The sequence below is a fragment of the Phacochoerus africanus genome, chromosome 14 (genome assembly GCF_016906955.1).
Source record: "Phacochoerus africanus isolate WHEZ1 chromosome 14, ROS_Pafr_v1, whole genome shotgun sequence".
Taxonomy (NCBI): Eukaryota; Metazoa; Chordata; class Mammalia; order Artiodactyla; family Suidae; genus Phacochoerus; species Phacochoerus africanus.
This window is the reverse complement of record NC_062557.1, coordinates 51,804,422-51,829,156: the sequence shown is the minus strand read 5'-3', so window position 1 is coordinate 51,829,156 and position 24,735 is coordinate 51,804,422. Positions and strand designations below refer to the sequence as shown.

The window sequence follows — 24,735 nt, the reverse complement described above, 5'->3', positions numbered from 1 at the left end:
GTGAACAGACAGAAGGGGAATCAGGGAGGGTCTCAGGGTAAAAGAAGGGAGCCAGGGCAGGAGGGGCCGCTCAGCCCAGTTTGAGTCCCTGATCTGGGAGATAGGCCCGGGTCACAGCCTCATATTTTCTTTGCGGAGACAAGGTTTTGTTGGCGGAGCAAGGTTCATTTGGAGAAGGGGGGGGTCAGAGCAGAGTCTGGCTGCAAAGCAGGGCTTGCGTTTGGGCTCAGAAGAGTCTCCAGTTACCCAGTGATGACTGCCCATTATCCATGGAGCTGCCTAACCTGGCCTGGGGCCCTCCCCTTCAGATTTGAGGGTGTCTTTATTTGGGTGCAGGAAAGAGCTGTTGAGAAACTGGGAATGGGGGACCACTCAGGATTCCGGATGGTGAGGTGGCTTTTGCAAATGGCCATTACCTTGGTCTCTGCCCAGTTGGAGGTGGGAGTTTGACTAGGGGCTCCCTTTGGTATCAGGATGGAGCTGCTTTTGTGTCATCTGGTTAATTTGTCAATTGTGGGGTGCGTGTTTCTTATGGGATGTTGAATTAGTTTGATTGGTTTGGGCACCAGGGGGGCTGCGTTCGGGCTTGAGGGCCAGTAGTAAGTTTGAGGCATGGAGCTGACTTTGAAGCTACGTTAGTTCTGGGGATCCGGGCACCCACACTTTGGAGATGGTCATCTTGGACTATCAGGAGAACCTGCTAGGTGTTCTTTGGAGGTGGATGAGCGCTTTGTTTGGGGGGGGGGTGCATAGTCATTGGTGCGTGGGGACCATCTGAGTTCCAGTGGAGGAATCCTCCCGATTTGGGGATGCAGTCTATTTTGGGGTGCCAGAGAAGCGCCAAGGCTCAGGCTATGTTTTGGGGGGCAGGAAATTCAATTTGGGGTTTTTATTAGCTTGAGGTAGACCATATTAGGGAGCTGGGAGCCAGTTTGAAAGCCTTGTGTGCTTGCGGGTCCTTGACGGGGAGCAAAGTTTTATACTGAATGTTGTGCAGACTTACTTCGAGGAGAGGGATGTTCCTGCATACGCGTTGCTGGCCAGGAAGCTTTTTCCAGGGGGAGGTGTCAAGGTGAGGGCCCAGGAAAGGAGACGAAAGTTTGGGGGTGTCCTTATTTGGGGGTGTTTTGCCACTCTGGGTGCATTTGGGGAAGCTAAGTAATGGCTCATAAGGCGAGACTGATTAGGGTCCCCTTAACCGGGAGCACGGTGCTTGTCCGAGACGCCCTTCGCTTACACTGCCTCTCACCCCAGATTCTAGAAGTTTCTTTCTCGAGTGAACCTCCACATATGCCCAGGATCTGAAGGGAGACATTTGGCAAGGGAGCATCATTTCTCTTACTCCGATGTGGCCTGGGTAGATCTGAGGGAGAAAAGATGGTTTCAGACTCTGAACCCCAATTTCTTGAGGGAGCACGCCTCGGTCTGGGGGGAGACGGGGGAGATGGGGGTATCTTGTGGTAAAGTGGACCCCCGTGACTAGGACAGCGCTGTTGGAACGGTGACAGGGAGGTGAATCTTGAACCCTGATTTGCTAGATTAAGAGCCCCAAACAGAAAGCATGCAGAGGACTGGGAGTGTGGGTGAGATGGGGGGGGGGGTCCCCCCGGCGGCAGGGGCTGGGGGTGGGCAAGCCAGGCCGGCTCTGCACACCCCGGTGCCTGCTGTCTTCGGCTCTCCTCCCCTCTCTCCCTCCCACCGCCCACCCCCCCAACCCAAGGAAAAAAAACTGCCTGTGCAACAGCAATGGCAGATTCCAATCCTCCAGGCTTTCCTAAACCACCACCGAGACCAGCCAGGGGGGAGGGGAAGGGAGGATCGGGCTTTCCTGCTTCCCTAAGACTGGGGCTGTGAGCTTGACCTCCTGGCCCCTAGCCCTCCGAGGAGTGCCCCCCTCCCCCTGGCCTGGAAGCCAGGTGTCCTGGACCCTAGCCCCCGAGCAGGGGGGGGGCCTGGAGAGACGGGGAGGAGGAAGGAGGGAGTGACTTCCAAAATTGGCATCGGGACAGAGCAGGGCTGGCGGGAGGCAGGTGAAAGACGGAATTTTCCTGAAAAAACGGGGGGATCTGAGGACCCCAAATTTGGAGAGCTAGTCCAGGACCGTCCTGCCAACATCCTAGATTTTTTTGGGATTTTTTGGGGCCCCCGGGACCCCTCTAGATGGGGTGAGGAATGTAGTGTTGGGGGAATCTGACTGGGGCATTGCAGCTGCCTCTCCCGCCGAGTTGGAGACGGATGGGCTGGGACGGGTTTGGGGGGGGTGTCCCCAGTTCTGACTGGGAGTGGAGGAACCCCCTCCTGTGCTCTCTTGTGGGGGTCCCCCCTCCCTAGGGCACTCCCCACTCCCTGAGCCAGCCGAGAGGAAGGAGGCCAGCGATGCGACTGGGGCGGCTCCTTTCTCCTGCACCCCAAATGTGAGGGATGCACCCCAAAATTTGTTCCCTTCATAATAGGGGACCAGGATCTCAGGGGAGAGTAGCTGAGGTAAGTGGGGAGGAAAGTGTCCCCTGTTTTCAGGAGAGACGTGGCGGTTGGGGGGGAGGTTTGGAGGTGCGTGCTGGGGTGGGGTTGGGCTTTGTCAGTCTTGAAACTGGGGGGATGATTGGAGAGGCTTTCTCTTACACCCCGAAACTGCAGTCCCCCAGGTAGAAGCCAAAGACTGAGACCAGAGGGCCCCCCACCATCCCAAGCCGTTAGTGTAGTGTTTGATTTCTGTTTCATCCCCACAAAGGCTCTGCCGAGGATGGGAGCTGGGGCAGCTGTTCGGGTTTGGGGGTTGCGGAGGGTGGCGTGAGGAGCAGGCGGCCTTGGCAGGATTTGATGTAGGACAGACAGGGGTCTTGACCGAGGGGGTCTGGCATCCCCCGGGGCCTAAAAAGTCTGCTTACACCACCATCTTAGATCTTTGTGATTGCTAAGAGTTTTGGGGGGTGTGTCGGAAGGGGGGTTGGTATAGGATGGGATGCGAGATGGGAAGGTAGCTTGTGGGTTTTAGCAGATATTGTTTTGATTTGCGGAAGGGACTTTGGACCTGGGATTCTGCTTTCTGGGGGGTGTTTTTAAAAACTCCAGCCCTGGACAGGAGGAGAAGGCTGAGGGAAGGCCTAGGGTGGGGGTGGGGAGAGGCATGTTTGTCTCAGCTTAAACGTGGCTTTCTGGGGTGGGCCCGCCTTCCTGGGCCTGGTGGATGGGCTGATGGGGGTTGTTGCGGGGGGGTGGGACCTGGGTCCTGGGGGGCTGTGGGGAGTTAGGACAGTGCTGGGGGGTAAATACCTGGCCCCCAGGTCCAGATGGCCCCCGCCCCGGGCCCTGCTGCTCCCCTTTCCCCCTGGCCTCCATTTCCTGCCTTTGGCCTCCATCTTGTGGCAGGCCCAGGGCCCAGGGCGACTTCCGGCCCCCCTCTCCCAACCATGTTCCGGCCCCACCACCTCTGGACTGCCAACTCCCAACCCTGCTGTCCTTGGCCTTCCGTCTCTCCTTGCTTTCTCTTGGGTTCTGACCCAGGGAGGGGAGGAACGGACACAGGAAGCCTTGGGTCCCTGCCCTTGCTGAGCCGAGAGGCCGTCTATTGGTCCCCACAGTCATTCCCCGTTTCCTCTGCCTCTGACCCCACCCTGAGGCTCCCCTGAGCAGAGAGCCTCCAGGGAAGATGCGCCCAGTCTTGTCCCACAGCGAGCTCCCCCTCGGGGCCCTCTCCCTCCAGGTGCCTGCTCAGCTCCTCGCTCTGGCTTGCTGTCCTCCCCAGCCCTTCTTGGGGCCATGTTTGCCTTTTAAGCCTTGGCGACCTCCCGCCCTTGGCGGTGGGGGTCTTCGCAGCCCTGGCGCGTGCTCCCTTCCTCTCAACCCACCCCAGTCCTGCTCCCGCCCCAGCAGCACACTGTGGTTTGTACGGCACTGTGGCCACGTCCAAACCACACTGTGGTGTTAGAGCGAGGGTGGGGGAGGCACCGCGGAGGCTTGGCCTGGAGGCCACCCTGGAGAAGCGACACAAAAAACATCTGGGGCCTTCTGCTGAGGTGGGGTCGGGGAGGTGTGAAAGCGCTGGAGGCTGCCCCCCTGAAGTCCCCAGGGTCTCAGGATACTGCCTGCCAGAGACCCCGGAGTCCGTGCCGCCTCCGGAGAGCAGAGGGGGGCCTTCGTTGCCCACACGCAGCCCCCCTGGCTCTAGCAGCACAGAAATATTGGCACCGGGCGGAGAGTCTGCCAGTATTGGCTGTGCTGCCCCAGGCAGGGTGGTGAGAGCTGCGGAGGAGGGGCTGAGCCCCGGGGGCCTAAGGAGAGAGGGACGAGTCCCCTGTCCTCCAATAACCTCAGGCCCAAGGCACCAAGCTGAGAGGGAGATCTTTATTGTTTTCTGTATAAAAATGTCCATCAGACGGGGGATCCGAGGGGTCGGGGCCGGATGCTCATACAGGAACAGCAAGCTGGGCCGCCCCGGCGGCCTTTCTGCCCTCTCTCAGGCAGGCCTTGCTCAGAGTCCCAGGCGGTCCACAGGTCCAGGGTGAACAGTGACAGGGGTCAGAGGTGGCAGGCTCAGCAAGAGAGCAGAGGAGGATCAGCAGAGGTCAGAAGAAGGCCAGAATCCAGGGTCAGGCTGTCTGGAACAGGAAGTGAAACGGGCCGAGATGGAGCGAGCCCCAAGGTGACCTCCGAGACGACCCCGACCTCCCGGAGCAGCGGGCACCTGACAGACCCGGCGTGCACAGGAGGGAACCTTCTCTTCCAAAGCCCAGGTAGGTGGGAGGGGGCTCCTGCCGAGGTCTGCCCCCCACCATCGGCATCAGCACAGGGGGGCGCGGGGGGTGGGGGCACCCCTTCAGCTGCTGTGGGAGGAGGCGGACTCCTACCCTGGTCGAAGTTGAGTTTCTTGGCCGGAGGAGTCTCTCCCAGCCCTTCAATGTCCACCAGGTCACTGTTGGCGTCGGAGTCGTTCAGAGCACTGAGTGTCACATCTGGGAGGGGGGCACAAGCTAGGTTCTGGGTCCCCTGACGTCCCCCCCACCTCCACTTCCCAAAGTTCCAAGCCCGCCCTCCGTCCCTCCCCTGCTCCAGCCCCTCTCTGGGAGCCTTCACTGGGAGAAGAGAGACGTGCCCTTTCACCCAAGCCCAGTTCTCTCACAGAACCTCCTGTGGGCCCTTTAATCCCTAGGCAGCAGCTCCACAGCCCTCACCAGCCTTCTGTTTCTTTAGGGGGGGACCCCCGGCCTCGGGGGCACTGGAGCTGCTTGGTGGAGGGGCAGCCGGAGGAGGCGACAAGATGCCAGATGCCACCTTCTTGGGCCCTTTCTTGGGCGAATCAGCCGGAAGGGGGATGCCGGAGTCTTCGTATACCTTGCGCTTCACCGTGGCCTTTATCTGAGCCCTGAAGAGGAGAGAGAGCAAGTTGGGAAGGGGGGTTGTCAGACAGGCTGAGGGAAGAAGGGAGGGGAGGGCAGGGGCAGTGGGCCACTCTGAAGGGACATGGGGGCACCCCGTCCTAAGAATGCAGGCCAGGGTCCCAACGCTTTGGGCGGGCTCTGATCTTCCTGAAGCTGTGCAGCCACTTAGGGCCAATGGAGCGTGAAGAGCGGAGTCCCTCGTCTGAGCCGTGGGACAGGCCCAGCTCCTAATTCTCTTCTGGGAGGGATGTCTGGATGTGTGGAAGCTACCAGGTGAGCCTGGGTGATCGACAGGTAGCCTGAGACTTATCCTGATCTGCTAGTTCAGAATCCTAATACCGCTGGAAACACCGCAGGAGCGTCTCGAAAGATCTGTACAAATAACCAGGGAACGCCTCTCACCAGATTCGATTGCTCAGGCAACCTAAAATCCAATTCTTGTAAGGGCCTGACTGCCAGAGCATTTTAGTTAACTTCTGATCAATTGTAACAATTCTTTTACTCTTTCAGTCCTCGAGGGAATGCTAACAAAACTAGCAACCGAGTAGGAAAGATGTTGAGCTGGGCCTTCTGAGGAAGACGGAGCAACGGGCGTGGAGGAAGAAAGCTGCCCACCCACCCTCTCTCTGCCAGCCAACCCTCCCTCACACTGTCCGTTCCTTGATGACACAGCTGATGTGATTAAGATCGTCCCCAAATCGCTTCACAGCAGCCCTCAGCATCTCTATCTCCGTCTCCGTCCACTTGGCACTGTCAGAAGGGGAGAGGGGAATTGCCAAAGTGGGAGGAGGAGGAGGGGTGTGGAGCCAGCCCACCGGCCATGCATTCCACAGCAACCAGCCTCCTCCCCTCAATGCCTGGGGCCCCTCCCACGGGTCCACAAAGACATCCTCCTTCAAAAAAAAAAAAAAAAAAAAAAAAAAAGGCCCCGTGGGAACCCTGAGGACCCCCCAAGCACACAATATTGCAACAAACGCCACCTTAGAAGAAACCCTCCCCCCCCAACGTGACACTGCTGCTGTAAACAGCATTCAAAAGTAGGAATCTTACAAACAGAACCCCTAAACACAGTCTGCAGCAGTTTGACAGAATGCCACATGATTTGGGGTAGGTGGGGAGTGGTGGTGATCTACAGTCTGCTAGTTCGCAGCAGGGTAGAGCTGTGAAATGAGTCCGGATCGTGAGCCTCAGTCTGTGTTTCATTCATTCATTCATTCATTCATGCAACAATCATTTATTAACACCTATTCTGCGCTGTGCCAGGCACAAAGGGAAACTAACATCTGTCCCGGCCCTAGAGAGTGTCCGTGTCTGTGACCGAGTCCCAGCGTCCGCTCTCAGCGTCCACGTCCCAGCCTGGGCTCACGTACCCCGCTGGGGAAGAGTCGGCCACGGGATGCAGCTGCATGGTCAGCTCCCCGAGCTTCGTGAAGGCGGCGCCCGCCGCGGAGAAGATCTCTCCGACCTGGGGGCGGGGCAGCATTACGGGGGGCCGGCGCACACCCCCGCGCCGTCCCGCCCGGAGCCCCTAACCCCACCCCAGGCTGGACTCCCGCCCGCCACCCCACCCCCGCCCCCCGCCCCGGACGGAAGAGCCGGGAGCCAACTGAGAGCCCGCCCTCCCGTGGCCGCCAGGGAGCGCTGTCCGCGAGGGAGGTCGAACCTTTGTGGACGCTGACGTCATGGCCCCGCGCGCCTCCTCACGGAGACGCAGCCGCCGCCGCTAGCCCAGAGCCGGGACCACGGAGAGCGGGGAGACCGAACGGCTCCGGCCTCCGCGCAGGAAGTCCCGCCCCTTCCCGCAGCTGATTGGCTCCAGCTCGGCCGCTCTTCGCCTCACTAGCCACGGTTACTTAGGTCGCCTCCGCGCGCGCAGGGAAGGAAAGTGGAAGACACCGCCTCACTTCCGGCTCTGCTGCATTCCACTTCCGTCGAGGGGTCGGGACTCCCTATTTGGAGGCCGATCTCCCGCCCCGGTGCCCGCCCCCCAGCCCAAGCATACACAGGAGGCTTCAGAGAGCAGTTTCTCTTTTATTGTGGAACCGGACATGGCAAGAGGGCCAGAGGGATAGGGGACGGCCAGCCCTAGCCTCCCTCCACTGGGGGCAGTCTCCCGAGGTTGGTGAACAAGGGATTCCATCTCTAGCCAGGGAAACCCAGTCCGCAGAGGGCTCCAGAATGGGCGGGGCGGGGCGGGGGCGGGGTTGACCGGGTGGTCTTTAAATAGAAGAGGGGGCTGGAGGGGGAAACGCAGTGGTGCTCTAGCGCACCATATATTCCTTGCGCTTATTGAGCCGAACTTGGCAGAAAGAGAAGCCTCCGAGGAGAAGGTAAAGGCCCGCGGCGATAAAACAGTTGTAGCTGACTTGCTCGTAGAGCTTGTATATGTCCTGGGGGCCATTCCTAGGGGTGGGATTAGGTAGAGAAATGTCAGAAACATTAAGGGCAGCCAACATTTACTGAGCACTATGTGCCAGGTACCGTTCTAAAAGATTTTACGTGTGTTATCTTTTTCAATCTTCATAACCCTATGGGGTGAGTTCTAGTATAGTATCCACTTTGCAGAGGTGGACGGAGGCCCAGAAAAATAAAATGCCTAACTAAAGAAGCCGCACCAAAGTGGTGGGTTTAGGATGGTCGCTGAGGTCTGACCCAAAACTGCTCCTGTGTGCCAAAGAGAGCAACTCTCCGCACCCAGTTCCCTAGCCTCCTGGCCCCAAGCATCCCACCTTCTGCAGTTCCCCACCCATAATTCTGACCATCTCCACTGCCGCCTCTCCACTTACTCAAAATCTTTCTCCGTGAAAGGAACGTCCTCAATGAGCACAGCAGAGTGGACATTGAAAAAGATTCCGAGCATTATCTGAAAAAAGGAAAAGGGTAGCTTGTTGAACCTCAGGTACCTGACGGGTCACCGCCTAAACTCCTCCCACTTTGAATGTTGCCACAACATCTGGGTTTGGGAATTACCAAAACGACCTGGGATTAGGGATGACTGTTGCCGGATTTGGGCTCCAGTCACCCGGAATAGGGTGAGTGTGACATAAAGAAGACTTTGCTGGGGCAAGGGCAGGAAGAGTGAGGGACCCAGATTATCCTTCTCTCAGGAGGCGTCATTATCATGGGACAGCGCGGAGGAGGTCAAGGGGAATCGGCACTTCTCCATATTTCTTCCTCAAGTGGGGCGAGAAACAAGGCCCAGCTACCCATCTCGGGACCAAGCGCTCCCTTTCCCAGTGCCCTCCATTCAGCTCAAGGATCTCTCAAGAACCCAGCTCTTCTTACCCTGAGGGGTCTCCAAATGTACCATCCCCGGCTCCCATTCCAAGCTCCAGCTCCCCTCTCCCCTTTCCCCCCTCCCAGTTCTCCATTTTTCAATTCAGTTCTTTCTCGTTCTCCAGCGGCTAATCAACCACCCCCTCCAGCCTGCCTGCTGCTTTCCAAGGCCTGAAGTCTCCTAGCCTCCAGCCCTCCAGCAACAGGGCCCCTCAGGCCCTCTCTCCGGTTCTCGCCGGGCGGTCCCCTCACCAACATGATCACTCCCCAGGCGCTAAGGACGATGCCGCAGGCGGCCAGCTTGGGCCCACAGCACAGAAGCGACGCCATGAAGAAGGGAGTCGGGGATCGCCTAGAGGTGGGCCAGGTAGAAAGGCGGCAGGAGGAGGCCGATGAGCTGGGGGAAAGCGAGCAGGACTTGGGGGCTCGAGCCGCAGAGGACCGAGAGCAGGTAGGGCGGCTGAGGGGGCGGGGCCTCAGGATCCAACCATCTTGGGTGTGTGGGGGGGCGCCAAGCGGAGAATGTTGGCGCTTCCGGATCCCCCCGGACTTTGGCGGGAACAGACGGTGTGTCTAGAACCGTAGCAGCCCTTTAGGAATCCTCTGTTGACCCCTACGTAGCTGAAGTGAGAGTAGGCTGGAGTAAAGGCCCCCGGCTTCTTGGCGTCCCCCCCGCCTCTCCCGGATGAATGGGAGGGGCTAGCGCGTCACGTGACCAAAGCTGGCAGGGCAAAAGAAGAGGAGGAAGCCGTAGCTCGGCCTCGGGAAAGAGTTTAAGCTCTGCTGGAGACCCGGGTGACCTTGGCGATGGGCTCTTAGGGGCAGAGGACTGAAGTTATCTGATTTTTCTTTCAGATACCATAGTCTCGGGTGGTATCCTGAAGGGGGCGTGGTAAGTAGAGACAGAGATTTAAACGGAGGGAGAACCTCTGTATCTCCTCTCTACGCATCCCTACCTTTTAAAATAGACGTCCTGACCCAGGAAAAGGAGGCAGGAGCCCCCTCCCAAGCCCAAGCCTACTTGCTGTGGCAAGAGCGCCTTAAGATTGCTGAGGGTTCTTGGCGCTGGAAATACTTAGGTAGCGTTTTGTTACCAAACATGGACTACTGAAGCGTTTTGGATGCCAAGTCCAGGAAAAATACGGGCGTTAGGAAAAGTCCAGGGAAAGCAGACTCAGTGAACAAGTTGTTAAGGTGAGTGGTCCTGCCAGATGTGCTGGAGCAAGGAGTAAGTCCACAAAAATGTCGCTTTGCTTCCCTGCTGTAAACTAAGAAAACGGATCATAAGTCCTTTGAGCAAGGCAGGGCACAAGATTTTGAAACTATGAATAGATCATATTCTCCAAAGGATAAGTTTGTATACTTTGCTGGTGAGAGACGATGATCCGTAATATTATTCAGAGCAATAGTGGTGTTTGAAGAACACAGTTTTGCGCTGAGCTTGTCATATGCATTCTAGTCAGGACGGTGATCTTAGCATAATTGAGAGGGGTCATTTTGATCCCAAGACCCCAGAGCCAAACACTGTCAGTGGTTAGCATACATTTGTGTTATTTTTCCATGTATTTTGTGCATATTGTTCTTAGAAGGGTCATGACAGAGAACTTGCAACCTGGGAAAAATAGAGGCCCTGGGGTACTGCAGAGGCTGGGAAAATGACCTTCAGACGTGAATTGTGTCTCTTTTTTGTTTGAGACTGTATGGAGGGAAGCCCTTGTGCGGTGAAGGTTTTTATTCTGCCTTGGGAGCACCATTCTCGTTCAGGGACTTTGGGGGTAGGTGTGTGAATAGGAGATGAAGGGGAGGAAGGAAAGCTGCCAAAGAAGAGTCAGGAGGAGTTCCCGTCATGGCGCAGTGGTTAACAAATCCGACTAGGAACCATGAGGTTGCGGGTTCGATCCCTGGCCTCACTCAGTGGGTTAAGGATCCGGCGTTGCCGTGAGCTGTGGTGTAGGTTGCAGACGTGGCTCGGATCCCGCGTTGCTGTGGCTCTGGTGTAGGATGGCGGCTACAGCTCCGATTCAACCCCTAGCCTGGGAACCTCCATATGCTGCGAGAGCGGCCCAAGAAATGGCAAAAAAGACAAAAAAAAAAAAGAGTCAGGAATTTTTGAGTTGGTCACCAAGCATGAAGTCAAGCTCCTGGGAAAGGAGAATTGGTTGAGTTTCTCCAAGAAATCTTCCCTGTCTCCAACCCAACCGCCCAGCATTCTCTGGATGTTTTGCAAGTACAGTCAATTCCTCAGGCTCCTGCAGGTCACCCTTGGGCAGATACTGCCCTTGAGGGCCAAATCCAGCCTGCAGCCTGTGCTTCCATTTAGCAAAGGCACAGGTTTTTGTTTTTCTGCATTTCATTTTATTTATTTTTATTTTTGTATTTTGTCCTTTTAGGGCTGCACCTGCAGCATATGGAGGTTCCCAGGCTAGGGGTCTAATGGGAGCTATTGCTGCCAACCTATGCCAGAGCCACGGCAATGTCAGATCCGAGCCACGTCTGTGACCTACACCACAGCTCACAGCAACGCTGGATCCTTAACCCACTGAGCGAGGGCAGGGATCGAACCCGCAACCTCATGGTTCCTAGTCGGATTTGTTTCCGCTGCGCCACGACGGGAACTCCTGTTTTTCTGCATTTTAAGATGGTTTACTAAACCAAAAGAAGAAGGATGTTTTATGACACAGGCAGTTCCTATTTCACTGTCCATAAATAAAGTTTTATTGGAACACGGGTCACATTCATTTACATCTTGCCGGTGGCTGCTTTTGTGCTACAACAGGAGAGCTGAGTGGTTTCAACACAGACTGTGTGGCCTGCAAAGCCTAAAATATTATCAGGACCTTTACAGAAAAGCTTTGCCACCTGCCTCTTGAGCTCGTGGGTACAGATGTAGGGTGTTTAATTAGGGGAGGAAATGGAGCTGCAGCAGCAGAGTTGTAAGAAACCTTGAAACTCAAGGTGCAAGTGTCGGTCCCAGAGCTGATCTGCAGTCTTCCTGCTGGGGGTGCCTTCGAGCTCAGATGGTAACGCTGTTCTCTATGAGGCTGGGCCTCAGGTATTCATAGGGCAGGTTAAGTTGCTCATTGCGGGCTGTAATAGCCTTTTCCAAGTTTTCCAAATCTCTTTGGAATTGGTTTAGTACAGCCTTGGCCTTGGGGCTTGAGAAATACTTTTCTTTGTGATGCCCCAGAGGCACCTACGAAAAAACAAAGGGTCAGTCAGTTTCAGGTCGGAAGGCAGACACGCCTGGAGCCTAGCCTGTCACCCTGATGTTTCCCTTCCAACTGTCGTTTCCCTTTCCCCAGCGTCCTCTCTTACCATGTCTGGCTGGCGGCGACCCAGATGCCATGTGATGGCCATTTGAAGACAGGCCTGTCGGACATCAGGTAGCGAGCCCATCACTGTGGCCATTGTCACGTCTTCCTTGGTGGTGGGTGGGGGCATCCGCATCGTGCAGGGGGCATTAGGGACCCAGGCGTACCAGTCCAGCTGGGGGAAGAAACTGCACCCCTAGGATCCTGCTACTTAGTGTTTGATCCCCCACCTCTCCCTTAGGCCTCCCAAGGTCCAGACACTTGCCTTCGGGGACCTGGGCTTTCAGCTGTCCATACCTGGCCCTGGTTGATGGCCCCATGCTGAGCGGTGCACGTGAAGACGCACATGGTAAGGAAATGGCAGAGTTGGTTCTGGGACTGGAGGGACACAGGGAAACCTGGGCAGGAAAGAATAGGATTTCGAGGCTGCAGCCTGAGAGGAGAGAAATAAAGGCCAGTATCTTGGAAGGTCTACATTTTGGCATTGATGGATGTTTAGTTGTTCATTGATTCAAATATATTTGCATCAGACATGGGTTTCAATTCAGGCTCAAGCAATATATTTGGAGTACCTTAGGCCAATTACTTCACCTCTCTGAACCTCGACTTCTCCACCTATAAAATGGGTGGGTCAGAGTTCCCGTCGTGGCTCTGTGGTTAACGAATCCGACTAAGAACCATGAGGTTGCGGGTTCGATCCCTGGCCTTGCTCAGTGGGTTAAGGATCCAGCGTTGCCGTGAGCTGTGGTGTAGGTCGCAGATGCGGCTCAGATCTGGTGTTGCTGTGGCTCTGGCGTAGGCCGGTGGCTACAGCTCCGATTCGACCTCTAGCCTGGGAACCTCCATATGCTGCAGAAGCGGCCCAAGAAATGGCAAAAAGACAAAACAAAACAAAAAAATGTATATATATATATGTATACACAAGCTCCATACATAATAACTGTTACTACAGCAGGGTTGGGGGCTGAAAAAGTCAGAGTGATTAAATATCCTCTGTCAAAAAGTGGTTGAGAACTCAGGGGTGAGTATAACCAACTATAAAGGAAAAAATAAAAATTGTTTTGTTTTTTTTTTTAAAAAAGGAATTTAGGGATGCTTCCACCTAATCCAAGCAGGGAATTAACAGATGTCTGAGGTATAACGTGAAGGAGGAGAGAGGTCCTAGATTCATAATGTCACAGCCAAGAGAGGCTTTCCATAATGGATTATGTCTGGTCACTTGGTTTACAGTGGAAGTTGGGGGCTCAGAGACCCAGCAACCCTGTTAGGAAGGTGAAACAGATATAATCACTCCCTTTTTATAGATTAAACAAAAATCAGGAGTTCCTACTGTGGTCCACTGGGATTGGTGGCGTTTCTGCAGCGGCCAGGACGCCGATTAGATCCCCAGCCCGGCATAGCGCGTTATAGGATCTAGCGCTGCGGCAGCTGCTGCGTCACTCACATCTGTGACTCAGATCTGATCCCTGGCCGGGGACCTCCATATGCCTCAGGGTGGCCAAAAAAAGAAAAGAAAAAGAAAAAGAAATACAAGACCAGAGATGCTAAACCACTCGTTAGGATCGCACAGCTGGGCAAAGGCAGAGGCTGACCTTGAACCGGAGTTCCTGACGGCTAATCTCAGACTTTTTAAAATGTTCACACAGTTTTCTCTAAAAAGTCTGTTGGGGAAAATGAGGCAAAGGTGCGCTGTGAGAACCGAGGGGGAGCGGAGGGAGGGCGGCTGCGAGGCACTGGGGGAGGGTCAGGCTAACACGCAGGTGGCAGGTGTTTGTTTTTACTGTCAAGGTTGGATCCCGAGTAGAGACAGTGTGCTCCTGGAAGTGGGGGGCAGGGGCGGCCAGAGATTCCCCAGGGAGCCGCTCCCTCCGGAGTGGGAGTGCTGATTTACTGCTCACTGAGCCCCCAGGGGCTGGCCGCAGCAGCTCCCCAGTAAACCGTAGGTGTCCCACACAGTGGCAGAGGTGTTGGTGTGAAGTGTGACGGGCGGGGACTGGAGGGCAACGTGGGGCCGTCCAGGCAGGCCCATGTGTGTTGGAGGAGGATGAGCTCAGGGCGAGCTGGAGAAAGGCTGTTTGTTGCAGGAGGTGGTAAAGGGAGTGGCTGGTCCTAGCAGCAGTGGGGCCCCGGGGCGGGGAAGGCCGCAGTGGCCAAAGGAATGGGAGCCCCAGGGGCCAGGGCCTGGCATTTAGGGTTGAGCCAGAGCACCTGGAGCACTGATTGAGTTGGCACCTGGCAAGCACCTTGCCCTGTGGTCGGTGTGCCCTGTGCCCGGACTTCCTGTGTGTATGTGCTGGACGGTAGCGGGCTGGAGAGGGAAAACAGACGGCGTGAGCACAGCCCTTAGTGGCCCTCTCTTCCCATCTATATCCTCAGGCAGGACTGGGCAGCCGGGCGAGGAGATCACCTGCCCAGCGGGGCCCGGGCAGATCCCTCGCTGGCTGAAGTTCTGGCCCTGTTGGGCCCCGTGCTATGGCAGGTTAGGCGGTCAGGGTGGAAGGTTGATGGCCAGGGTCTCCGAGGAGGGCTGTCTCGACTCGTCCTGAGTCTTAGGAGGTGGGCATGGGATTCAGACGCTGCACGTGTGCCTGGAGACGGGAACGCGGCGAAGCGTTGCCGTCCTGACCCCCGACAGGCAGAGCTGGGAAGGGGCTCTGGGCAGAGGGTCCAAGGAGCTCCTGTCTCTGGGGAGGGGGTCTTACCTCGGTCCTGGGCCTGGCACAGCCCCACCTCAGTGATCTCCCGACACCAGGCCTGCAGCTCAGGGTCCTCTTTGACGACATCGTCCCCGTGGTAGAAGAGCTGGACGATCCCCTCCACGTACCTGCCCCCAGGATCAGGCAGGTGAGCTTCCCAAGAGGAGAGGGCTCTGGCCTCTGACCTCCGCACTTTGCCGCGGTCTCTGGCCAGCCGACGCTCACCGTGTCTGAGGACACAGCTGACAAGACTCGCCCTCTGGCACATCCCTTAGCTCTTTCTAAACACTAGTTTAGGGAGTCCCCGTCATGGTGCAGTGGAAACGCATCTAACTAGTACCCATGAGGATGCAGGTTCGATCCCTGGCCTCGCTCAGTGGGCTAAGGATCCGTTGTTGCCTTGAGCTGTGATGTAGGTCGCAGACATGGCTCGGATCTGGCGTTTGATTCAACCGCTAGCCTGGGAACCTCCATGTGCCGCGGATGTGGCCCTAAAAAGGTCAAAAAAATAAACACTCCTTTAGAAAGGAAGGAAATAGGGATCTTTGGTTCTGGAATACCCTATACATGGTTGATAACTCTTTTTACTAACAAAAACTGGGTCCTCCAGTTCCCTCAGTCTCTCCATCCACTGGGACTAGATTTCGGCTCTCCAGCCCCATCCCAGTGTCCTCCTCCTCAGACCCAACCTGCTGTCTCCCCACCTTCCTCATCTCACCCCAGGATCGAGTCCTCTGCTCCTCCTGTGGGACCTTCTTTTTTTTTGTCTTTTTGCCATTTCTTGGGCCACTTTCGCGGAGGTTCCCAGGCTAGGGGTCGAATCGGAGCCATAGCTGCCGGCCTATACCACAGCCACAGCAACGCAGGATCCGAGCTGTGCCTGCAGCCTACACCACAGCTCACGGCAATGCTGGATCCTTAACCCACTGAGCAAGGCCAGGGATCGAACCTGCAACCTCATGGTTTCTAGTCGGATTCATTAACCACTGAGCCATGACGGGAACTCCCCTGTGGGACCTTCTTATGTTCATCTTCCTTCTGCCCCATGCTGACCTCAGGCCAGAGCCCCACTGGCTTGCCTCCCCCGCCCCTCCAGTTCTCGGCTCCCGCTCGCACCCACCGGGCAGTGATCTCCCAGAGCTGCAAAGCATCGTGTGCATAGTGAGCCCCTGGGGTTCCCAGCAGGCCGCGGTCAGCCAGATCGTGGGGGGGACAGAGGGAGCGGTAGGTCAGCTGAGCCATCGCCCGGCGGAGCAAGTGCACGTGGCCCCCTCCACCGGTGCCCACTGCCTGGGACAAGAGAGATGCGAGGCCTTGAGGAAGAAGCCAGCACAGTACCTAAGGGGTTCCGATGTGGGGGCTTCACCTTAGAGACACGGATATAAAGGGACAGGCTCACAGGTTTAAGGGTCCAGGATCTTGACAGTGGCAGGAGATCACTGCCTGGCCAGCGCCACGCCCCATCCCCTCTTTACCTTATCGAATATACCTCCATCCGAGATGAGCTGGGTCCGGGCCCGCGTGTTGATTTCCATAGTGTAGCGGATGTGTGGGATCAGGAGCTGGGACGGGGGAGATTAGAGGGGAGGGTTTATGGGGGACAGGCTGGGGTCCTTCCTTGTAGGCAGCACGGTGGCCTTCTCTCCTCAGCCTGTGGCGCTCCAGGCCAGGGATAGGATCTGAGCCACAGGTGCGACCTACGCCACGGCTGCGGTGATGCAGGATCCTTTAACCCACGGTGCCGGGCCAGGGATTGAACCCGCATCCTGGTGCTGCAGAAACATTGCCTTCGCTCCTCTTGCTCCTTTCCTTCCTTGACAGGCTGGTCTGCATGTCTGATTGCTCGCTCTCATGCTCTTTACACTTCGGTGAGTCAGGCCCCGGAGCCAGACTGGCCTGGGTTTCCATCTAGGCTTGAGCGCTCACTCTGACACTTGTCCAAGGTACCGACCCTCTAAGTGGTGGTCTGTCTCATCTCCTTTGTAGCACCTCCTCTGTCAACAGTGGGTCATTTGCCCCAGGAGGCTGCGGTGATGCTCCTGCGAGTGGCGTGTGAAGAGTGTGTAGTACACAGACATCCTTGAGTAGAAACTGTTATCATTTATCTTTGGGATTTCTGCCTGGAGTGTAGGTGGCCTTTGAGAATCAGCCTCTTTTGATTTGCTTTTGTGCTTCTGTCATTTACATCATCATAGCTTATGGGAGTTCCCGTTGTGGCGCAGTGGTAAACGAATCCGACTAGGAACCATGAGGTTGCGGGTTCGATTCCTGCCCTTGCTCAGTGGGTTAAGGATCCGGTGTTGCCGTGAGCTGTGGTGTAGGTCGCAAACTCGGCTTGGATATCCTGTGTTGCTGTGGCTCTGGCATAGGCCGGCGGCTATAGCTCCGATTCGACCCCTAGCCTGGGAACCTCCATATGCCACGGGAGCGGCCCCAGAAAAGACAAAAAAAAAAAACACCAAAAAAACCCAAAAAGATATCATCCAGCTTAAATCAGCCTCTCTATTGGCTATTAAAGCCACACCCCCATCCCCTGGTTGCTTCATTGTTGGGTGTTTGGGGGGTGTGTACCTTTAGTGAGATTTAGAGGAGACATCCTGAGCCACCTGCTTAAGTAGCAGAGGGGCTGTTGTCAAATTGCCCCCCATCCCCAGTTAGGCCCCTCTTTTTTTTTTTTTTTTTTTTTTTTTGCCTAGCCCACAGCATGCGGAAGGTCCTGGGCCAGTGATTGAACCCTCATCACAACTGTAACCAGAGCCATAGCATCGACAACACTGGATCCTTAACTCACTGAGCCACCAGGAAACTCCCCCTCCTCCGTGTTTAAATAGTCTTTTTTTAAAAATAGCTTTTCCTTAGCTATTAAGGCCATCTAGGAGTTCCTTGAGGTACAGCTGGTTAAGGATCTGGCATTATCACTGCAGCGGTGTTGCTCACTGCAGTGGCTCAACTTCGATCCCGTGTCTGGGAACTTCCACATGCCATGGACACAGCCAAAAAAGGGCCATCTAATCTTCACGTGCATTTCTTTTTATCTCAGACTATTTTGTCTTGCTTTTCACCCAGTTCATGTCCAGGTTTCAGGCAGTGGTGGCATTTATCTGAGTTGTTGCTGGACACAGGGAATGAGCCAGAGATACCTCTGGTGTCAGAGGTCAAAGCAGCTCACACTGGACCCACGCTTTTCAGAAAGCTCATGAGAGATGCTCAGTGTCCTGGCAAGGCCACGGTCTGTGTGAAAAGGCACCTGAGGCCTAACCGCTCATATTAGTAATAATCATTAAGAACCAATGCTTTTTGTAGCTTTTCGCTTCTGTCACACTGCGAAGTCATTTGCTCCTTTTGACAACCCCACACTGGAGCGCCTGTGTGCCCATCTAGCCATGAGGATACAGCTCACATCTGCTCAGTACCGAGGCTGGGATTCAGGATTCAGAGCCCAGCAGCCTGAACCCAGAGCCTGAAGGCGACTTCTGGGACATGTGCTGGCCTGGCTCTCCCGTGGGTAGTGGTAACAACTCCACTTTGCCAGGACGTTGCCATGGGTGTGGAACTAGAGGGGGAGAGGGCTGAACTCATAAAGGGGGATTTTACGTGTGGATAGAGGCCGAGCAGAAGGTGATGGTGCAGGAGCACCACGACGTTAGGAAAACCCAAGATTCTGCTCACCACGCTGCTCTGCGTCTTGTCTGCGCTACCCCAGAGCCGAGAGGCCGCAGCTCCTCCTGGCCCACAGTCCTTCTCCTCACCCCACAGTAATCTAGGTATTTTTTGCTGCTGCAGTATCATTTGCTCTTGGGCTCTTTCCTTTCCCTGGGGTCCACGTGGGACCTGAAAAGTAGAGGATGTACCTTGAAGACAGGGTGCAGCCCTGGGAGACACCTCATGGTGGCCACGGCAATGACCTCAGCCAGCAGGTGGGTGTTCAGCAGATGATACTGGAGCTGGTGCAGCTGGAAATCGGAATTTCGGACCCAGCACTTGGCCAGGAGCCAGGCAAGGGGAGGATCGGAGGGCAGGAACAGGGGTGGCGTGGGACAGCTGTGGCTGGGAGGCTGGATCTGGGAGAAAGAAATGAAGCCTTTGCTGAACTCACACATCGTGTCACTTTATGTGTGACATGACGGTCAGCACGCCTGGGGGAGCAGGGATGAGTAAGCGCTGTGCCTGCCGTCCAGGAGGTGGTGATCTAGGAGGAGGAGCAAGGACCTTGCCACCCTGCCTCTCGCCAGCTGGGGCGCCCGCGAGCACCGTGCCGCTCCAGTTTAACCCGGGGGAGTGAGAAGCAGGGACTGCAGTGGGGAGATCCGGACAGTGGTTTGGCAGAATCGTGCTGGGGCCTGAACGACGCTGGGGATCCGAAGAGGGAGCTGGGGCTGTGCGATAATTGACTGTGCTCCTTACCTAACTATTGAGGACAGCGGGGCAGGAGACGGATGGGTCATGCGGGTCAGAGGGACTGAGAGATCAAATAGTGCTTCTCCAGACTCGCGGCACCAGCATCGCTTTGGAACTTGTTAGGCATGCAAATTCCCAGTTCCCCACCCCGGACCTACGGACCCAGAAGTGGTGGGGGGACCCAGCGAGCCATGTTTTAACAAGCCCTCTAGGTGAGTCTGAGGCCCCCAAGAGTTTGAGACCCACTGGCTCTAGGACAAGACTCCAGAAGGCCATTATGACTCGGGAACGAGTACTTCCAGTTGGGTGAGTCAGGAGACACCGAGCTGCAAGCACAGGGACATGAGGACGGGCCACGCTGCCTGAGGAGGGAGCTGGGGAGCCAGGCCCAGTGGGCTGGGTCCTGGGGAGCAGAGGTCGAGGGCAAGAGAAAGCCAGCATTGGGAGGGGCCCAGGGCGCCTCACCTGGATAACCATGGGTAGCAGCTTCCCGCTGGGCTCCATCTTCAGCATGACGAGGGGGGCAGCCAGGTACTGCTGCTCTCCGCGGATCACGTTGGCCGGAATTCCATCCAGGAGGGTGAAATCGGCCTTGAACAGGGAGCCATTCTGGGAAAAGGAGGAAGGCAGTCCATCGTTAGGGTTCAGAGTCAACCCCCAGAGAGCCGGGGCCAAGGGGGCAGACATTCAAAGACATTTATCTCGCTTCTTGCCACCACCCTCTGCCCATCGCAGAGACCTAGCGGTGGAACCTGAGCCCCCGGCCCGAGTCCTCTCATTTGAAGTGAAGAAACAGCCTAGTGAGGGCGGACGCCCCACGCAGGGATTGTAGCAGTGAGTCTGATCTCAGAACCGGGCCTGCTCAGGCCGCTGTGCAAGCTGTCCCCTGTGGGGCTGGCCAGGCCCCTTCCCCACTGTCCCTTTGATCTGCTCCCTGTGTCTGGTTGTGGCCAGCTCAGCAAACCCTTTTGCACTCCCTGTCCAAAACTCACCTCTGCCAGGTAACCCACAGCGGCTCCCCTGCCCAGCGCGCCGCCGCATCCAGCGCTCACACTGTGCTCCCATCCCCGCCTCGCTTGTCCTCCTCCCGTGCCGCTCGGCTCTTCCACACCCAGGCAACCCCCGCAGGTCTCCCCACCTTTCTCCCTGCCCGGGAACACGCGTGTCCAGAGTGCCGATGTCAGCCAGGGAATGTCATTGTCCCCGCTCACATCTCTGGCCCCTTCTGTGCCCCGGGAATCCATCCTGTTGCCCCTGCATGCTGGGAGCTCCTCCTGGTGTCCCCTACAGACCTCTTCTCTGGGTTTTCCCAGCCCTGGAGTCTGGACTGAGAGGCGGCAGGTTGGCACAGCCTCCCTCCGCTGCCCCCATCCTTGGGCCCTCCCCTCACTGCTCTGGCTGCGCCACCAAGGAGAGAACAGCACAGGGCGGAGGGTACCTCGAGTTCTTTCTCCAGCTGGGCCCGTAGCGCCTCCATCCCCGAGGGCAGCACGAGCCGGGAGGGCAGAGAGGTGCAGCGTCTCAACAGCATGGGGTTGGCGCCATTGAGGAACTGGTAGCCAAAGAGTTCGTCCTCCTGCCAGTGCTGGCGAACCTGCTCTGTGGGGTCGGGGTGGCATGTAGGGAGCATGTTTACACGGTGGGGATATTCCTCCTCCAGGCCCTTCCCCAGCGAGCCAGGCACGTGACCTCCCCGTGTCCAGCCCCTGCCTTTTCATCGCGGGGCCTGTGGGTGATATGTTCTCATCGGGGGAGTGATCGCGAGGGACTGTGGCGTGTGACGGACGGGTCATCAGAAGGGGCCATCAAGGGTTATAGAGACCTGGGGGGCGACTGACCAGCCAGGGTGCTCTTCTGGCCCCAGAAGATGTTATCAAAATCCTCCAGGTGGTTCCAGGAGCTCAGGAGGGTGTAGACACGCTTGAGGACCATCTCCAGAGCCCTAGGAGGTGGGGAGGCACGAGCCCACTCGCCGATCCCTCAGCCCCTCCCCACGTGCCACCACGTGGGTCTCCCAGCCCTTTTCCCACTCTGAGCCCCAGGCTTGTCCTCACCCTGCCTTCAGTGTCCACTCAAAGTCTCTCCTCTTCTCCTCATGGAACCTCACGTTTGGAGGTAGGTCATCCTCACAGCCTGCAGCTATTGTCTGGGGTAACCCTTCCTTCCAGGTGGCCCAGCTAGGAGATGGGGACAAGGCTTCAGGGAGAGTGTCCAGGTCAGTGATGGGGGCCAGGTCAGGGAGGGTAGCGGGAGGCGGGGGGGGGAACAGCTGAGAGGCCCTGCATGTTGGTGGTTACCAGTATATCTGACGTCTTTCTTTCAGTTCCTTTTCTCGATGCTTCTGGAACACATCCAGTGCGTTGTCTCCTGCCAGGCGGGCTGGGGAGACATCAAGACGATTGGCCACAGTTTGTGAGGTCCTGGGCACTCCCCTCCTTGTCCTCCTCTTCCTTCCCATGGTCACAGGCCTTGTGGTCAGTCACGCTCTGTTGCTTTCACCTCTGGCCTTGCCTCGCTCCATTGGTTCCCCAGACACATTAATCTTTGCCAGCTTTGCCCTCTGGCTTTCTCTAGCCCTCGGCGCTCCTCTCTTGCCTTGAGACAGTGATCTCCGGGATTATACACCCTTTCTGGTCTCTTAACTCCTCTTTTCCCTCCCTGATCCAACGTCATCGATATTTACGGTTGGAAAAATCCCCCTAATTAAGGTGATAAAATCTCCATCACCAATGTGCCCACACTTATTTTCTCCTGTATTTTGCTTTGGTTCATTTCACGTGTCTTGAGCCCCCACCTGCCACACCTCACCCGCCCACAAGAGGCTTTGAGGAAGAGCTGTATTTGCTTTGTTCCCTGACTTCCCTTTGCTGAGACTTAGCTGCAAAGTGTATATGATCAACTTGTTCCTGCTCTTGTCTGTACTGTGCTCACCCGGCTCAAAGTGGTAGAGTTCATTTGCCTCCGCCATCAGCTCTCCTCATTTCCCGTGGTAACAAATTCTGTATTTGCTGTCCTCCCCTTCATCCGCACCCGCCGTTGGTGGGCTCCTGCCCCTCACAGTCTCCTTCCATATTCTTCCAACCAAACCAGCTCTCCAAGTCAGATTGTTTTTTTGGTTTTGTTTTGTCCTTGTTAGGGCCGTACCCGCAGCATATGGAGGTTCCCAGGCCAGGGGTCCAAACGGAGCTGCAGCCACCGGCCTACGCCACAGCCACAGCAACGCCAGATCCGAGGCGCGTCTGTAAACCACACCACAGCTCATGGCAACGCCACATCTTTAATCCGCTGAGTGAGGCCAGGCATCGAACCCGCATCCTCATGGGTCCTAGTCCTGTTCGTTAACCGCTGAGACGCGACAGAAACTCCTCCATGTCAGACCGTTTATTGTTTCCCTTTGCTGTCTCCTCTGGGGGGGTCGCTCCCATCCCTAGTCCGTGTGCCACCCTTACCTGTCCTGCCCTAACTGTCCCAGACCCCCTATGGAGCTCACCCCCCCCCCCCCGGCTCTTATGTTTTCCAGCCTTGGTGCAAGCCCCCTGCTTGTCCTCACCTTCTTGGAGGGTGGGACCTACACAAAGTGTCCCAGTCCGGCCCCACGTGCAGCCTTTTTATTCTGTGTATAAATTTGGCACTTTATAACTTTTTCCCATTTCCTGTCTTCTCCGCATTTAACCTGCTGAACACCCACTTTTTTTCAAGCCCCTTTGATCTTTCTCAGACCTCGCCCCTCCTCCCTTCCCCAGGGCCTGCGCCCGGTCTCCCGACCCTGCCCCTCACCGGTGCCCTCGGGCAGGCACAGTACGCTGTCCCCTTGCACCCAGCGGTAGCAGGGGAAGGCGACCTCCTCGCCGGCTCCAGGGCCCTGCACCGTGATGCGGTCGCAGAACCACGCGTCGTCCACCAGGGAGTGGTGTTTGCGCAGCTTGACGAACTGCAGCGGCCCCAAGTCCTTGGGAACGTCAAGCTCGAACTCCTCCTCCTGTGGGACCAGAATCCGGAGACTCAATAGCAGGGTCCTGGGGCGGGGGTGGGGGGCGTTTTTGCCAGGGGGGGGGTTGGGGACCAGACGTGCGATGGGGACAGGAGAGGAGAGGGCTCTTGGTGGAGCCTCCGTTGTCAAGACCTCCAAAGACAGCCTCCGTCCTTCCCTGTTCCTGACACCCGCGCGGTGGGTCTTAGCGCGGTGGGTCTCAGCCGCCCCGTCGCACCGGGAGGAAGAGGGAGCCCGGCGCACGGCCCGCAGAGACGTGAGGTCTGAGCATCCTCCTCTCCGTGGGTCCTTTAACTGAGCTCTCCCGCGCCCGCGCGCTCTCGGGAGCTTCCCGTTTGACCCGTCATCCTGTATTGACACTAGGGTCATTTGGAGGAGGAGGAGTTGGAGGCTGCGAGGACCAGGGCCGTCGCGAAGGGAGAAGCAGGTCGCTCCCAGCCCGGGCCGTGCCCCCCACCCCCATCCTCTCCTGGCCCGGGCGCCGCCGCCGTCCCAACGCCTGGCAAGGTCCTGCTGCCGTTTGGCCCCCGGACCCCGCCCCTCGCCAGCCCCCCGCGTCCCGGCCGGGGGTGGGGGGGTGGGGGTCTGGCCCCGCGCCGCCCGCTGACCTGGCCCCGCGCCGGCCGCAGCTGCAGCTCCAGCTCCGTCTCCCCGCGCGCCCCGACCAGCCCCAGGTGCACGCTGTTGAGCGACCCGGCGAAGATCGAGTCTCCGGTGGCCACGCGGATGCGGTAGTGGCCCATGGCGGCTCGGGCGAGGGGACCCGCGCCGTGCGCGCTTCTCGGGGCCGCCCGGGGCGGCCGGCGGCTGTCGAGGCGCCTTAGGGCCGGTCCGGGCCTTTAAGGATGGGCCCGCGTCCCCGCCCTCGTCCCCACTTTCAGGCGCTCCCAGACCCCGCCCCGGACTAGCCCAAACCTGCAGCGGCCCCGCGGGCTGTGCGGAAGGGCCGCGCCTCCCGACCGACCGGCCGGCCGGAGCGGAGCTGCGAGAAGGTAAAGGGGCCTCAGCCCGGGTGAGGCCGAGAGGATGGATGCGCCGGGGTCTCTGGAACCGCCCGGGAGGCCTGAGGCCAGAAGCCTCGGGGGAGGAGGGAGCCCCGAGGAGGACACTTCCCGAGGGCTCTGGGCCTTTTGGAGAGCTGGGAGGAAGAGGGGGTGAGTCAGTCTTCCAAACGGAGGGGAAAGTCTGTTTTTCTGGGCTGGGACCTGGGGAAAAGTGGACCGACCCCAGGGAGGCTGTGCTGGGCCCTGGGAATGTCTGGCTGTTAGACCCAGTGCGGCCCAGTAAGGCTTCAGTTCCTGATTCCTACCTCCTTCAAGCCCAGTCTTTCAGTAAGTGGCCAGAGGCCCCCCAGGCCGCCTAGAACCTGGAAAAGTAACAGCTCAAAGCCTTCTCCCTCCCTTCCCCTGACCTCGTTTCAGAGAGGGTGGGGTTAGGACCAGATGCCCGCCAGAGGCTGAGGGAGGCCTGACTGAGGCAGGACAGTGAAAGCCTTCTTTTTTCCAGCCTTCAGAGTGGGTGCAGAGAATGTTAGGGACTCAGGTGTTAGGGCTCAGGATGGAGTCACTTAGGGACCCAGCATCCGTGGGCGACTCCCATGGCCTTTCCCCCCTCCAGGTGAATGCAGCCTCTTCCCTTCCTCCCTCCCTCCCTCCTTCCCTCTCTTTCTTTCTTTCTTTTTTTTT

At 57.3% G+C, this 24,735-nt stretch overlaps 3 protein-coding genes and 2 long non-coding RNA genes across 13 annotated transcripts; 2 read left to right on the top strand and 3 right to left on the bottom strand.

The window, feature by feature from the left end:
• Positions 1 to 1,803: 1,803 nt before the first annotated feature.
• Positions 1,804 to 6,084, top strand: LOC125114932 (uncharacterized). The gene is made up of 3 exons (XR_007131945.1): positions 1,804 to 2,484; positions 4,461 to 4,733; positions 5,191 to 6,084. It is a non-coding gene; the product is annotated as an uncharacterized LOC125114932 (long non-coding RNA).
• Positions 4,331 to 7,276, bottom strand: C14H17orf49 (chromosome 14 C17orf49 homolog). Of its 4 annotated transcripts, none has more exons than XM_047758593.1 (6): positions 7,042 to 7,276; positions 6,749 to 6,843; positions 6,027 to 6,128; positions 5,172 to 5,362; positions 4,848 to 4,952; positions 4,331 to 4,598 (listed from the first exon to the last, which is right to left on the bottom strand). In XM_047758593.1, exons 1-6 carry the CDS (start codon positions 7,060 to 7,062, stop codon positions 4,534 to 4,536), a joined length of 579 nt encoding a protein of 192 aa, XP_047614549.1. In that variant the 5' UTR covers positions 7,063 to 7,276; the 3' UTR covers positions 4,331 to 4,533. The 4 variants fall into 4 exon arrangements, with proteins under 4 accessions (XP_047614549.1, XP_047614550.1, XP_047614551.1 ...); XM_047758594.1 differs by having other exon boundaries at positions 4,331 to 4,594; positions 7,042 to 7,263; XM_047758595.1 differs by lacking the exon at positions 6,027 to 6,128 and having other exon boundaries at positions 7,042 to 7,263.
• A 113-nt stretch (positions 7,277 to 7,389) lies between these two features.
• RNASEK (ribonuclease K) lies at positions 7,390 to 9,116 on the bottom strand. The gene is made up of 3 exons (XM_047758597.1): positions 8,907 to 9,116; positions 8,165 to 8,241; positions 7,390 to 7,781 (listed from the first exon to the last, which is right to left on the bottom strand). The coding sequence occupies exons 1-3, from the start codon at positions 8,982 to 8,984 to the stop codon at positions 7,640 to 7,642; spliced, it is 297 nt and encodes a 98-aa protein (XP_047614553.1). The 5' UTR covers positions 8,985 to 9,116; the 3' UTR covers positions 7,390 to 7,639.
• A 3-nt stretch (positions 9,117 to 9,119) lies between these two features.
• LOC125114933 (uncharacterized) lies at positions 9,120 to 22,907 on the top strand. 5 transcript variants are annotated; one of them, XR_007131948.1, is made up of 6 exons: positions 9,120 to 9,848; positions 11,957 to 12,037; positions 12,207 to 12,314; positions 20,947 to 21,274; positions 21,383 to 21,476; positions 22,803 to 22,907. It is a non-coding gene; the product is annotated as an uncharacterized LOC125114933 (long non-coding RNA). The 5 variants fall into 5 exon arrangements; XR_007131946.1 differs by lacking the exon at positions 22,803 to 22,907 and having other exon boundaries at positions 9,121 to 9,848; positions 21,383 to 21,799; XR_007131949.1 differs by lacking the exon at positions 22,803 to 22,907 and having other exon boundaries at positions 9,122 to 9,848; positions 20,947 to 21,174; positions 21,383 to 21,799.
• On the bottom strand, positions 11,346 to 24,296 carry LOC125114929 (polyunsaturated fatty acid lipoxygenase ALOX12-like). 2 transcript variants are annotated; one of them, XM_047758590.1, is made up of 14 exons: positions 23,659 to 24,285; positions 22,837 to 23,038; positions 21,357 to 21,438; positions 21,114 to 21,236; positions 20,898 to 21,001; positions 20,498 to 20,658; positions 19,525 to 19,668; positions 18,513 to 18,722; positions 16,137 to 16,223; positions 15,782 to 15,951; positions 14,668 to 14,789; positions 12,263 to 12,363; positions 11,970 to 12,140; positions 11,346 to 11,847 (listed from the first exon to the last, which is right to left on the bottom strand). In XM_047758590.1, the coding sequence occupies exons 1-14, from the start codon at positions 23,791 to 23,793 to the stop codon at positions 11,668 to 11,670; spliced, it is 1,992 nt and encodes a 663-aa protein (XP_047614546.1). In that variant the 5' UTR covers positions 23,794 to 24,285; the 3' UTR covers positions 11,346 to 11,667. The 2 variants fall into 2 exon arrangements, with proteins under 2 accessions (XP_047614546.1, XP_047614548.1); XM_047758592.1 differs by lacking the exons at positions 11,346 to 11,847; positions 11,970 to 12,140; positions 12,263 to 12,363 and adding an exon at positions 13,032 to 14,553 and having other exon boundaries at positions 23,659 to 24,296.
• Between the last annotated feature and the right edge of the window lie 439 nt (positions 24,297 to 24,735).

Bases quoted from the DNA above. Each gene is read 5' to 3' on its own strand.
- LOC125114929 (XM_047758590.1), bottom strand. From the start codon at position 23,793: ATGGGCCACTACCGCATCCGCGTGGCCACCGGAGACTCGATCTTCGCC. The intron at 16,224-18,512 runs GTACATCCTCTA...CCCCCGTCCCAG, and splicing joins GGCTGCACCCTGTCTTCAAG to CTCCTGATCCCACACATCCG. The intron at 12,141-12,262 runs GTATGGACAGCT...TTCTTCCCCCAG, and splicing joins GGGCCATCAACCAGGGCCAG to CTGGACTGGTACGCCTGGGT.
- C14H17orf49 (XM_047758593.1), bottom strand. From the start codon at position 7,062: ATGACGTCAGCGTCCACAAAG. The intron at 4,953-5,171 runs GTGAGGGCTGTG...CCCCCCTCCCAG, and splicing joins CCTAAAGAAACAGAAGGCTG to ATGTGACACTCAGTGCTCTG. The intron at 4,599-4,847 runs GTAGGAGTCCGC...TTCCTGTTCCAG, and splicing joins GAAACTCAACTTCGACCAGG to ACAGCCTGACCCTGGATTCT.
- RNASEK (XM_047758597.1), bottom strand. From the start codon at position 8,984: ATGGCGTCGCTTCTGTGCTGTGGGCCCAAGCTGGCCGCCTGCGGCATC. The intron at 8,242-8,906 runs GTGAGGGGACCG...TCCTTTTTTCAG, and splicing joins CCTGGGGAGTGATCATGTTG to ATAATGCTCGGAATCTTTTT. The intron at 7,782-8,164 runs GTAAGTGGAGAG...TCCCACCCCTAG, and splicing joins TTCACGGAGAAAGATTTTGA to GAATGGCCCCCAGGACATAT.